Source organism: Pristis pectinata, chromosome 25, assembly GCF_009764475.1.
Source record: "Pristis pectinata isolate sPriPec2 chromosome 25, sPriPec2.1.pri, whole genome shotgun sequence".
Lineage (NCBI taxonomy): Eukaryota > Metazoa > Chordata > Chondrichthyes > Rhinopristiformes > Pristidae > Pristis > Pristis pectinata.
In genome coordinates, this window is record NC_067429.1 from 23,097,313 (window position 1) to 23,112,229 (window position 14,917).

Consider the following 14,917-nt stretch of genomic DNA (forward strand, 5'->3'; position numbering starts at 1 on the left):
CCGGAGTCGCATGTGCAGTTTTGATCTCGTGACCCAAGAAAGAATATTCTTTCCTCAAAAACAAGAGTATTTATTCCACAGAGGCTAGGATAACACCATCATCCCCTCAGTACTAATCAACAAGCTTCAAAACCTGGGCCTCTGTACTTCCCCCTGCAACGGGATCCTCGACTTCCATATTGGGAGACCACAGTCAGTGCGGATCAGTAGCAACATCTTCTCACTGACAATCAGAGGCACACCTCAAGGATGCGTGCTTTAGTCCACTGTTCTACTCTCTCTACACTCATGACTGTGGCTAGGCACAGCTCAAACGCCATCTATAAATTTGCTGATGATACCACTGTTGCTGGCAGAATCCAATGCGCAGGATCAAAAGAGGCAGCAAAGGGCTGTAGACTCAGCCAACTCCATCACAGACACAACCCTCCCAGTCATCGAGGACGTCTTCAAGAGGCAGTCCCTCAAGAAGGCGGCATCCATTGTTAAGGACCCTCACCAGCTGGGACATGCCCTCTTCACATTACTACCATCAGGGAGGAGGTACAGGAACCTGAAGACCCACACTCAACATTTCAGGAACAGCTTCTTCCCCTCCACCACCAGATTTCTGAATGGTCCATGAACACTACCTCGTTATTCCCCTTTTGCACGATTTGTTTTTGTAATTTATAGTAGTTTTTATATCTCACACTGTACTCCTGCCACAAAGCAACAAATTTCACAACATATGTCAGTGATAATAAATCTGATTCTGCTATCAACAATTGACTTGGTTTATTCTAAGGATGAGAGGAGTATCCCATGGGGAGACGTTAGACTAGATCGTGCAAGATCTGGGCTGCTCCTTGCACTTGTCACCTATGCCATTCCCATGACTACACTTACATTTTGTGGTCTTGTGGCTCCAGTCAAACCCAGGCCATACTGTAGTGGCCACCCCGCGATGTGGAGCAGTCTACAAGCAGTAACAACACCTTATGCAGGTTGATCCCGAAGATCCAGCTCAGACTGATTGCCCTGATAGTCTGCTGGCAGCTCGCTGCTCTCAATAATTTTAAAAATTGCTTTTAAATGTCCCTGATAATCAGAGCTATCTGAAAACAGTTGAAGTTTAAATAATTAAAAGTTCAGGCAATATTTTGATTGCTCCTCTCCTTTACAGTATCAAAGACTGTTCAATCCTAAATAAAAGATTGCAGTATAATTGCCAGGGGGCAAGATGGATACACCGACAAACCAAGGCAATTCTGCCTTCTCACCCCATCCCTAGTGTCTGTGGGAAATCAAAGGTGTGCCTAACCCAAGCCTACAATGCAGCAACTGTTTAATTTACATATCAATCAAGCTATCATAAAAGTGCATTGCCATTGGAACACACATTGAAGTTACAAAACGCAAGAATAAATATGGGATCATTTTCTACGTTTGCAGCCCCAGTGGGCTGGGAGTGTGGGTGAATTGTCTTCTGCCACAACTCAGTATTGACATTCTGCCCACAATTTTCTAAACCTTAAAACCAAAAACAGAAAATTGTATTCAATGCCTGAACTGCAATGACAGTTGACACAAATCGCTATTAGCAAAGTGAACTTGTAAAAGGACACACAGACTCAAAAATGACCTTGATGCAACAAAGTCTCCGTGTTTTACAACACATTTTCCAAGTATTTATAAACCATGCACTTGTTCAATTATAAAATAAATAGTTTCATAAATCTCTTAATTCAGATTACATTTAGAATGTTTCTCAGATCTGGCAAGTTAACTTGAACAATTAACACTATCATCTTGCAAATGACTTTATTAAACAATTTGCTTCTTGTCCAATGCAAGGTAGCTGTACTTATGAATAGATAAATGATCCAATGTATCAAGTAACATGAAACTGTTGGCTTTAGATCAAATAATGAGCCACCTCTTACTATTAAGATGTGCACCGGAACTGCCACAGATGATTAGGATACGATAATGATTTCTCAATGATGGACAAGATATAGCTAGGAAGGGTAGCCATCTCAGGCTACAACTAAATAGTTTATTCAGAAGTACAAATAAAGCCGAAGGAAATAAACAACAGATTTCCTCAGATCATTAACTTAATTCCTTGGCATTCTTTCAAAATAATCAATGCCCAGATCAGATAGTGCTACATTTTGATCATGGTGCTCAGGGTATGGATCCTGATTGTCACACTCAACATGTCAACACCATGGTCCAATCTCTTTTCAATAGAACCTACTGCAGATGTTCTGTCGCGTGTTTGTTGTCAACTCTTGGCACTCGTGTTCTGTTCTGTCAGTGACTTTCCCTGGATCTCTCAATCTGTCATCAATTCTCCAATTTCCTGTACAGCCTATTATCAGCTTGAAACATTCCAATTTAAGATAGTGTCAACTAGAATAAAAGCACTGACAAGTGGCACCAGCTTCCCTTTATTATTGAACAAAATTCATCTGTCCTGCTCTTTTGCTCTCCCCTAGACTAGCTGGAAATCAGACACTGCATGTGCATCGGTTCAAAATATTTTTATCCCTAAAAGCTCAGAACTGTGAAATAAATCAAATACCAATAACAATTATGTTTTAAGTGCATGGGCAAGAACGTGGCAGATGCAATGTAATGAAAAAATGTGCGAGCACTCACTTTGGAGTACAAAACTGAAAGGCACAGTATTCATTAAATGGTGAGAGATTGGGTAAAGTTGGTTTTTAAGGAGATCTGGATGTGCTTGTACACAAGTTACTGAAAGCCAACAAGCAATTAGGAAAACAAACTTGTGCATCAGCCTTTACTACAAGAGGATTTGAATAATTGGTAATTGGTTTATTGTTGAAACATAGAGATATAGCAAACAGCTTTTGTTTGTGTGCCATCAAGACAGATCATTCCATAAGTACATCAAGGTAGTACAAAAGAAAAAAACCACAATGCAGACTATAGTGTTACAGTTACAGAGAAAGTGCAGTGCAGGTAGACACACAAGGTGCAAGGGCCATGACAAGGTAGACTCAGATCAAGAGTTCACCTTTATCGTACAAGAGAAAGGAAGTCTTACTGCAGTTGTAGGGACCTTGGTGATACCGCACTTGTATAGTGTGCAATGTTTTGGTCTCCTTACCCAAGGATGTACTTCCCATAGAGGAAGTGCAGGGAAGATCTGCTGCACTAGTAAAGTGGTGGGGGAACTGCCATACGAGAGACAGGCTATGCCTATTTTGTCTACAATTTAGAATGAGACAAAACCTCATCAAAACTTACAATATTCTTACAGGCTTTGATGGGCTGGATGCAGAGAGGATGCTTCCCATGGCTAGGCAGTCTAGAGCCAGAGGTCCCAATCTCAGAACAAGGGGACTGAGATGAGGAGAAATTTCTTCAGAGGGTGGCAAATCTTTGGAATTCTTTACCCCTGGGGTGCTGAGGAGGCCTCAAGTCACTGAGTTCATTCAAACAAATCAATAATTTCAGGATATTGAGAATGAAAGAATATGGGGATGTGCTGGAAACTGGTACCAAGATAGACCAAATGAATGGTGGAGCAAGCTCAACGTGTCAGATGGCCTACTCCTGCTCTTATGTGCCACCTATTGGCTGATCAAAGACTTTCTTTCTACCCTGCTATATTGTATGCCGTTCTGGTCATCAGGACTGACTATAGGAAGATTCAGCAGGATGTTGCCTGGATTGGAGCATTTCAGTTACAAAGAGGGACTGTTTAGGCTGGGTTTGTTTTCTGGGAGTGGAAGGGGCTCAGGGATGGCCCGATAGAGGTGTACACAAGGATGAGGGGGATAGATGGAATGGATAGTAAAAATCTTTATTCCCCCATGGTGGGAGTGTCTAAGAGGGCATGGGTTTAAGGTGAGAGGTAGGACATTTAGAGGGGACAAACTTATTTCACACAGAATGCACTGAATAGAATCTTCAATGCACTGCCTGAGGAGATGATGGAGGCAAATGCTCTCACTATATTTAAGCATCTAGAGATGTAACGGAGTTGCCAAGGCATAGTACGCTACAGACCTAATGTGGGTAAATGGGATTGGTGTAGATAGATACAGCAGGCAGCTTGGACATGGAAGGAGTGGAGCAAAGGGCCCATTTCTGTGCTGTACAACTCTATAATTTTACAGACCAGGAATAATAAAGTAGAGTTGGTTGAAGGGCCATGTAATCTTCCATTCTCGCTAGCAAAGGAAAGTGAAACTAGTTAGCTACAACTGATAAATTTCCTCATTACTTGGCCAAAAGCAGCACTGGCAGAAACCCAGAAGATGATTTGTGGAGGCCCCCAGGGACCTGTGAGAAAACACATTAGGCGATGGAGGAGGAAAATGATAGGAATGCCTCAATTTCTTCAAGTAAAACAAAGCCCTCATTTTAATTAGATTGAATCCTTCAATTATATTCCCCCCCAAAACAAAACACTAAATGCTAAGTAGGATATTACTTCAATTCCAATAAAACAGTTTCTGAGCAAATGAACTTTGTTCAGTATACACTCACGTCAGAGTCCCCGATATGCAGCAACCCAGGAGACATCTTTGGAGGGAGACACAGATTGATGACCTTTCATCAAAACCTTTCACCAGAAAACAGTATTGTCATCAACTTGCCATGTCAACTTTGTTTCTCTCACCATAGATGCTGTCTGGTTTTCTGTTTTAATTTCAGATTTTTAAGTGATTTACTTTTATATCAAGATCCCCATTTGTCGTCTTCTCTCAATACAATGCTGGTGAAACTACTCCAACACTGCATTTCAAAAGCTTCTTACTTGTTCAATGAACAATCCAGATCCCCTTGAATTCACTGACTCGTGAACTGACGATGGCACAAAGCAGTAGAAAGCAAATTATCACCCAATATAAACGTTGCCAAATTTTTTTTATCCATGAAACACAATAGCCAATTAAGACCTATTTCATTCACCGTACACTGTAAAGCATCCAAATACTGAGAGAAATACTTGCAACTCTACACATGTCACAGAATGAAAACAAGCACTGCATTTTGACTCAACCAATATCATGCAAGTGCTAAGCAGTCTCTGAGCAAATCACTATCTCAGCTCCTCTACAGTTAGCTCCCTTTTGGGTTATTTGTCATCCATGACAAGAGTGTTTAAAGACTGGTGAGTAATATTTGAAATAACCAGGAAAACAGATGAAATTAGAACATTAAAATAACTGAAGCCAATAAGTCTACGCTATGATTAGTTGGATGCATTCCTAGTTTACCCAAATTCACTTGTAATTGTACAAACTTGCAGGTATTAGGAATATGATTAGTTTTGTTTAAAAGGATGAAGCTACTCCTATTGATATCAAACAGAGCTCTAAATCTATTTCACTCTTTCCCAAAAAGAACCTTTCTTCTAGCGCCGGCCATCTGTTGCGTGTTCTGGATAAAATACTCACTGGTTCAAGTCTAGATCCAAAATGAAGGATGAACCGAATACATCTATCTGGAAACTCGCATGTGCCAGATGAATAAGCTACAAAACAAAATGTACAATGCTATTAAGCAATGTCAGTTTTACAAGTTGAAAACATCTAGAACATTAATTTCTACAAAATTAACGAAATGCAGGCACATCCTGACGCCTTTTTGGATTTAGCAAATATTCTGCGCGCTGGAAATCCACTGAGAACTTTAATACAGAATGGTGTAGGTGGCGCTTAAACTCCGCAATGAAGGGACTGATGAATCCTTCTGCCCGTTATTTTAAATATCATTTAACAAATAATGGGAGAATGAGGCCAAATCACAAGCAAATCCACAAACAGGGTCCACAAATTCCTCTTTAGAGAAGTTTTGCAAGATTGGCTGGAGCCGAGATGATGTTCTCCGCTGAGCCTTCAACCCTTAACTCATTTTGCAAAACATGCGAAGAAAAAAAACAATCTCAAAAATGATTTGCTCCTGAGCAACGTTGAAATAGTCCAAAAGGGTTCTAAGTGGGCATGTGAACAAATAGCTATTTGTTATTTTTTAAACGGACAGAGAACACTGCATTACACCTACATGAGCAGCAGTGCTGTTGTTTCGGACTCTCGTATTCAGTTGATCGTGTTTGATTTCGTTTGCTGAATGAACACTGTGGATTAATCGCTGGGGTTTGGTAGCCTCCTGTAAGAGGGATCTGCCGCTCCGCCGTTCATTCCACGCCGTCTCCGTGTATATCTCGGCTTCAATAAAACCTTTCAAAATAAAACAAAAGTGGCAAGGTAACCGCAAAAAAAAACCGTAGGTGCCTGATTACGGATCAATCCTGTATTTGAAAGCAAAATGTGATTCATTAAAAAAAATTCCCAGGAACCGTCGCCGTGTTGGTGACGGACGTACAGTACTTGTGTGCACTGCAGAATTTGTGTTGATGCAGCAGCCGCATAAAAAATAATGGACGAATTGCAGGTTTCAAAACACGAGTGTAAGCTAAATTCCGTCCAAACGGAGGGGTGAAAAAAAGGCATGCATTGGCAATAATTTGAAAAGCGCCAATTTTCAAAAGAAAAATAAGTGCACTTGCTTACCTGTAGGATCAGCGAGGTAGAAGAATGCAACAAAAATCCAAGTCCTTACAGGAACCATGGTTTCATATCTTGTGCACCTATTGACGCTTAATGATACGTTGTTGTTCACTTTTTTACCCCCTCTTGAAGGAAGGTAATATTATGAGGATTTGCGGAGATGCTGCAACCTGCCCATCATGGTCCCGCAGTCTTTTCCATCAGCAGATGAGTGCATGAAGGAGAGTCAGATTCTTTCTTATCCCGCTCCGCGCCTGTGACACCAGCAGCATTCTCGCCCAATGCGCCAGTCTGGTTAAACCCAGCCTACATCCCAGTATCATGCAATGATGAGCATTAATGCCACCAGAGTTTATTCTGTTCTCAATAATGGGAATCAAATACTTGGTTGCAATCTAAATGCATTAACTCAGACAGGCTGGTTCTCCTAATGCGGTGCGCTCTACTATAGTGCCTTTCCTAATAGCGTGTCGAGTGCCAAGTTTTTGATATGAAACCTAATTCATCAGTAGTTAACGGTAGTGCTAATTTTGTAAATAGACATCAACCCAACACCTTTTTTAAAATTTGCACAAACTGCAATCGCTATTTGTTCAAATCATTTATCACTTATCCGTGCCGAACTGGAAATTAGTTGCCATGTAAAACCCCCCAAAGGCCCATTCTATGTATAAGTTAGTATCCACTAACAAGCGTATTTTTCAGGGTTTAACGTCTGTTCAATCACATGGTTTCTCATACAATTTTTGAAACAGGTTAGAATAAAGAGATGTGGTAACTCCAAATCCAATGGAGCCATTGGCCTGTGATCAATAAGTGATACAGGAGGTTCTCAATGTCCTGTTTATTGAAAAGAAATGAAGCAGGCTTCAGTGAAATGAAGGGTGCATAGTTTACAAACCAAGGGCAAGATGTAAGAGTTCAATATTCAGGCTCAATCTTTAGCTACTGAATTGCTTGTATGTAGAAGAACTGCATGTTGTTATGCCAACAAATACAAGTCGTGTGGTAATTTTAGTTTATCTAAGTGTAGGTGTGCCTTTAATAACTGAACATACACATACTGTTTGACTTTTGGAACATGATTGCACTGGACACCACCCTTGAGAGATTACTACCTTCATTAAAGAATGTTCTACCTTTAGCCCTACCTGTCAGCAAGCAGGAACATTAAAGAGCCTACAGACACTACATTTGTACTGAATTTGGGATGCTGCTGCTTGAGGGAGTATAGGGTAGTGATCCCAGGTGAATGGAGAATGGGATTTTCCAAGTACAGTGGTGATGTTGACTGGCGGTAGACACGGCAGATATATTGATCAGGATGGGAGATACAAATGGCCTCAGCCATTTGATGAGTGAGTGCATGGAATTGGTGGAGATGTTCCCAAGGGCAAAATATATCATCAAAACCATGGGAGAGGACTCAGATCAGAAACACAGCCATACAGGAAAAGACGATGATATTGTTGTTGGTGGTTGGGCCAGAGAGAGTGATGTGTTGATGAGTAAACTAGCATCATGAACTACAGACAAGGTTCATGCAAGAACATAGTGAAAATCCTGAAGGGACATTTCAAGTCAGCATCAGAGATCTTTGAGAGCCACAATTTTGGCACATGTAACCAGGGACTAGTGGGAATGATCCACAGATAGGTGGTTAGGCCAAGGACACCGACAAAGAGATGCAATTTCCAGACCTTTGTAGATTGGGCTTTGAGGAATCGCTTCATTTATAGACTGGTGAATCAGAATATTTAGCAAAACTATTTGACACATTGAACGTAATGGTCAAGGGAGTGTGTAGAACAGCTGCTTGTATGGAGATGGTGCTTAAAGAGGTAAGCCAGTTTCATTCAGGGCATGGTTCTGAGGTATAAACAGAGAACAAACCCACAGAAATAGTAATGGCAACATGGTCTTCTCTACATCTAAGTCACAAGGATACTGCAAGAAGCTTTGACAGGACACCAGTCAGTCACATGAGTGTAAAAGGTGGGAGGGCTGCAAGTAACATGGGTGTAGTCAGGAGGCCTTGTCCTGAATGTTATGGAGGCCAATGGACTTTAGAATGCCTGTTCAAATGGGCACATCACACACAATAGTCCCTGTTTGCTTTGGATGCAAGGACATGGAGCAATGTTGTGGGGAAACTCCACAAAAGCATATAACAAGAACATGGAAATAGAAATATTGAATCGCACCTATCGCATACCTGAAAAAGATGACAAGGACAGTACAATTAAGGCCATCTTAAGGCAAGGAGGCAAATATAATGATATGCATTGATACTTTGACAATTCGATCTGTTGTAGGCCAAGATGTGTATCAGAACTACCTAAACCACTTTCCATTGAGGCAGTGAAAAATGGTTGGGCTCTTATTCAGGAGAAGCCCTTCAGAGTTATAGGGGAGAGCTTCAGCCATCAGCAGAGATAGGTGGGTCCAGTTGCTTATTGTAGTTATGGACTAGGGGCTTGCATTGACAGTAATGGGCTAATCCTGGATTGAATCACTCAGATTTAGAGACTCTCTTTGAAAACAAAACTATGGCTCTGGGTTGCACTGCCAACCCCCCCCCCCCTCCCCAAGCTAATGGCTTGGGACATTTCAAGAAATCCATAACTTGCAGATCCTGGCAACAGAGTTACACGATACAGCTCCAACATAGTAGTCAAGGATGGCTACCACACACTGGGACAGTGAGAGAAAGCATAACGTGGGATGAGAGTGCAGTGAATACAGTAGCCCACTCCAAGAGGGCAGGTGCAACGATAGATGGAGTGGTGCTCTGGCACTATTACAGATGGAATTTGATAATGTCTAACTGAGAAGGAATGTGAAACTTAGACTGAAAACAGTAAGTAGTTAAACGCAAGACCTTCCTGGAAGGAAGTAAGCCACCAGTTTCAACAACACATGCAAATATTGTGTGCTAAGCTCTTTTGAAAAGGTTGTTGACTTAGAGCAAAGTATCCACATGGACTATGATATCCCCAGTAGTGGGTTCGTGATGAGTAGGCAATATCAACATAGAATATAGCTTCCTTGATGCAAAATAAGCTGACAGCATTCTTTGAGAGTCATGGATTTACATCACTTACCATTTGGGTGTCTCATAACGAGGGCTGGCTCCTGTCTTTTTCATTCCAACTAGCATGAAAAGCAGATCCTTCGCTATGGTGACAATGATACTAAAGCAGAAGATTCAATTACTGAAGAGTCTGCAGAGGCCACCATGATGTTGAGAAATAGATCTGTAAAGCACATAATCATATGCCCAAAGAATTAGACTAGGATGTGATCTCCAGCATGAAAGACATTCACACACCCTGCAGATAGCTGGCAGTTTTCTCTGGACCCCCCTGGCTGCTCATCAGTATGTTCCAGCCTCATGTATTTAGTTATGAACAGCTATGAGTGTTCTGAGTCAAAGGCATCATTTGGATAGTGACTAAGAGTTTTCAAAGTAATGGAACTATCAGCAAATCTAGTTGGCAAGCAGGTCAGAGGAAGAGACCATAATTTGTTTGAACTGATTCACAGGAACTTAAGGTCAACAGGTGTGCTGTCAGGAAGATTCCACAAATAAGGTGAGAAAAAAAGGTTTAGGGCTGGGTACTGGAATGGGGAAATCCTCACTGGGTCTGGCACAGATAATGCTGATGGAGGTGAGACCGTAGGAGTTCTGGGGAAGAAATCCACAACTGCAAGGTTTTGATTGTTTATAGATTTGATCAATGGCTGAAATCAAGTGTAGATGAGATTGATGCACCAGCTGCTCATGTATTTGATCTCCAGCAATTTCATAATGTTGGTGCTACAGTGCATAGGCATGGAAGTCCTGAGTACTCTGCAGCAAGCCAGTCATAGAGATATACAGCATGGAAACAGGCCCTTTGGCCCAGCTCGTCCATGCCGACCAAGGTACTTTCCTGATCTAGTCCGTTTTGCATACATTTGGCCCGAATCACTCTAAGCGTTTGCTATTCATGAATTTGTCCAAGTGTCTTTTAAGTGTTGTAATTGTACCCACCTCTATCACTTCTTCTGGCAGCTCGTTCCCGATCCCTACTACTCTGTGTGAAAAGTTTGTCCCCTTTAAATCTTTCCCCTCTCACCTCAAACTATGCCCTCTAGTTTCAGACACCCCTGGCCTGGGAAAAATACTGGACCATCTACCTTATCTATTTCCCTCGTTATTTTATAAACCCCTCAGCCTCCTTCACTCCAAGGAAAAGTCCCAGCCTATCCAGTCTCGCCAGATAACTCAAGCCCTCCAGTCCCAGCAACATCCCTGTGAAACTCTTCTGTACTGTCTCCAGCTTATCATACCTTATGGTGACCAGAACTGCATATTCCAGGTGCTGTCTCATCATCCTATACAGCTGTAACATGATATCCCAACTCTTGGACACTTGTTCTCAACAAACCAACCCTCCAGCCCTAAGTGTGTTCTGAACCAATGTTTTCATGAAGATGATAATGTCAAGGGAACAAGGGCAGAACAGGATGTGAGACCAGATACTGTATATTTGAAGATATGTGATCTGTTGGAATGGATACTTTAAACAGTTTAGATTCAGTTCAAAGTTATAGGTGAAAAGACTAAAGGGCTGATGATTTTATTATTGGTTAAATTTATATACAAGTCTAAAAACATTGCTTGATTGTATGATTTTATTGCATGTAATGGTTTGCATGGGTTTATTATTTATTTAAAAAATTGAGAAGCAGCATAGTGTAGATGAATCTAAGCATATTTGAAAAGCTGAGTGTACCATGTGCTATGACTTGGTACATTTTTGTACCAGACACTTAGTAGTTGAGAGAGATTACTGTCTTCAACAAAGGCTGTTCTGTTGGAGCTTTACCCCTGTAATTTGCCTTAGTATGCAGCATCATTAAAGAGCCTACAGACAAAATACTAATGTAATAGCTGCTTTTATTCAGCACTCCAGGGATTCTAGCATACCAGGGTACTTTAACTTTAGGTGACTGGGATATCTATTGAGTCACAAGTTTCAACTAGCCCAGGAGTGAGCTGCAATATTGGCATGTGTGGCCATGGAGAGGACAGTGACCTGGAGTTTGCTCCCAAGTTCCCAAAGCCCTGGTTGTTTTCATAAATTTCCAGAGACTTCAGGTCAAATCCACAGTTCGTAAGCAAATCTTGGAACACAATTGTAGCGGTATATTTGTTCCCATTGGGTGTCACTCACACCTACCCAACTGAAAATCTTGTGTATAATCACACATAATGCAAGCATTATTGACATTATATACCACTCCCATCATGCTAATGTTTTCCTTCTGGATTCATCTGAAAATGCCAACTCCTGCCAACAGCATGCAGCATAATGAGGAGCTAAGAATATAACTCGCAAAATTAATTATTACAAAGCAGAATATCAAATTAGCAATGCAGAACAAATGCTCCTTTAACTCAAGGATGGGGTGGGCGGGGGGTGGGAGAAGGCATGGCTACCTCCAAGGTCCTTGAAGGTAAAACTTGAGAGAATGGATGACACACAGCTTCATTTGAGAGCCGAACAAAATACCACACAAATGAAGGGCTGTTTTCAAGAGTTCCACCATAGGTGTAGAAAATATTTTGAGAAGAAAATAAACTGTTACAAGGCTCACATTTGAGACAATATACTTCATACTCAAATGTAATGGTGTGAAAAACCCAGTCTGAAGTGCTTCACTGGCAGCGAAAATAAATTTGGATGCAGCTGAGATAAGTCAAGCATCAAAATATGGCACTTTTCCACACTTCATCTCCCATCTCCAATTCTTCTCCTCCCCCACCTCTACTCTGTGTAACCACCACCACCACCACCACCACCCCCCCCACACACCCCCTTTCAACTTCCTCACACCCCTCCGGGTTAACCAAAAACCAGACTGCCCGTCCTTCATTAGTTGTCAGCCTTTACAAATGGATAAAGGTGATATTGTAAATGAAAGCAAGCAAAAGGATTATTGGATGGTTACTTTTTATGAATATTTAGAGTAGTCCAAAATCTTAACATCCCAGACCCTGCAAAAAGTTGTATTGAATCAGGAACAAGGACTTGCCAAAATCAATGCAAGCAAAGTAACAGTGAAGAACAACATAATGGCACCAAAGAGTTGGAAACCCATGGGATCATAGTTTCTATCCCTGCATTTAAAGGAAGGAAGGTAATTGAGAATTTTATAAGGCCCTCTCTATCATTTCCCAAAAACTGCTCAGTTCAGGAACCATACCTTCAGACTGAAAAATGGCACAAATCAATCAGTGATTTAAGAAAACAGAGGAGATAAACAAAACAAAATATATAGATTAGTTAACTTACCATCTGTTGACAGAAAATCATCTGATAAGTCCAATTGAACTTTTTGAAGGGGCATCTAAATTAGTGGCAAGATGAAAGTTAATTTATATGGATTTTCAGAAGACATTTGATAACATTTATCATAAATGTTAGTTAAAATTTAAGGTCATGGAATTGGAAGTAAGTTACTGACCTAGGTAGGAAAATGGCTGAGAAGCAGGACACAGAAAGTAAGAATAATTGAGGGCTTAATACTCAAATTGGCAGGATATGATTTGTGGTGCCCTGCAAGGGTGTGTTTTGTGACTAGAACTTTTCACTGTGATTATAAATCAGGGGATTCACAAAGAGCCAGTGTGCGTGCAAGCACTGGGTAATTAGGAAAGTTAACAGAATTTTATTGTTTATTGATAGGGAAATTGAACACAAAAGTGAGGAGGATATGCTTCAGTTATTTAGGGGATTGATGAGACCACATCTGGAGTACTGTATTAATCTTATGAACAGATGTAAATGCATTGGAAGCAGATCAGAGGTTTTAATGAACTGAAGCCTGGAATGGGCAGGTTTTCTTAAAGAGGAAATGTTGGGTAGACTAGACACTGATCTGCTGGAGTTTAGGAGTGAGGGAACTGGATTGAAACACTTAGGATTATGTGGGGGTGGATGTTTTTGTTTTCCTCGTGAGAGAAGTTTGAACGAAGGATCACTGTTTAAAAATAGGGAGTTGCCCATTTAAGAGAGGATTGAGGAGAATTTCTTTCTCCCACAGTCCTGACTTTGGAACACTCTTCCTGACAGGGTGGTTAAAGTAGTGTCTTTTAATATTTTTAAGGCAGAGGTAGATAGGTTCTTGCTAAGCTAAAGAATGAAAGGTTATTGGGGGTACAGTGGAATGTGGAACTGAGGTTACAATCAGATCAGTCATGATCTTATTAAATAGCTGTGGGGCTTATTCCTGTTCTGAATTCATATCCATCCTAAATCATAGGATAGAAAACCATTTATTCAAGTTTGCTTAAGACACAATTATTGACAGTTCTTTCAAGACCAGAGTCAGGAAATACTTCCACATGCAAAATACTAAACGATTGCAGCAAATGTTTACACCTCATATTCCGCTTGTTTAGCCTAGAGCCCAATAATGTGAATGTTGAATTTTCCAATTTTAGGTAATCCACTACCTGCATGTTCAGTACGCACTTCTACCAATCCACTCAGGGTCTCTCTCCCTTTGTTCACCTTTTCCATCCCTCCCCCTCCCCCTCCCCTCATTACGTAGACTCTTCACCCTCCCCACCTGCCTATCACCTACATATGTATCTACCCGAGTTTCTCCTCCTTGGTTTCACCTTTCCTATCCCGTCCCCACCTGGTCTCATCTGCCCATCATCCTTCCCTTATTTGGTTCCACCCATCACCTACCAATTCTGCCTCCTACCCTCCCCATCTGCCTCTTTTCTCATCAACCACCAGCCAGTGTCTCGCCCCTCCCTCTCCAAATGCCCATTATCCCTCCCTCATCTGGTTCCATCTATCACCTACCAAACTGTTTCATCTCTCTTTTTCATTTCTACATACTGGCTATCTTCCCTCTACACTCTCAATCCCGATGCAGGATCTCGATCTGAAAGGTCAAGCCATCTCTTTTCCTCCACAGATGCTGTTCGACCCACTGGGTTTCTTCCAGCAGTTCATTTTTGCTCTGAATGTCCTTACTCTTGTACTTCAACCCCTTTCGATAAAGCCCGACACACCATTTTCCTCCATTTTTCTGTATCTATGTTAATTTTTAATATACAAGTACATCCAAATACAAGCACTATTTAATATTTGCTCAATATTTAAAAAAATCTTGTATTCAAAAACTATAACAATTCTTTGAATGAACAATTGGAGATCAAAGTAAAATGCAAAAAATGAACTTCAATCAAGAAGCACAACTGGACTGAATTCATAATTGATCTATTAAGTTGTGAATCTTTGTATCAAAGCAACATTAACATTTTTTTAAATTCTTTTTTAAGTGATTATATTCAAAGACAGGGAGCTGTATTT

The 14,917-nt window shown here is 41.0% G+C and overlaps 1 protein-coding gene across 1 annotated transcript in view; it reads right to left on the reverse strand.

Moving 5' to 3' along the window:
• Positions 1 to 6,767, reverse strand: part of adam11 (ADAM metallopeptidase domain 11) — a 134,164-nt gene extending 127,397 nt beyond the window's left edge. Inside the window, exons 1-3 of the mRNA XM_052038782.1 lie at positions 6,540 to 6,767; positions 6,031 to 6,206; positions 5,424 to 5,500 (exon numbers count right to left, since the gene is read on the reverse strand). Of these exons, the coding sequence (XP_051894742.1) occupies positions 5,424 to 5,500; positions 6,031 to 6,206; positions 6,540 to 6,597 (311 nt within the window). The 5' untranslated portion in view covers positions 6,598 to 6,767. The remainder of the gene's footprint in view (positions 1 to 5,423; positions 5,501 to 6,030; positions 6,207 to 6,539) is intronic.
• Positions 6,768 to 14,917: the final 8,150 nt, after the last annotated feature.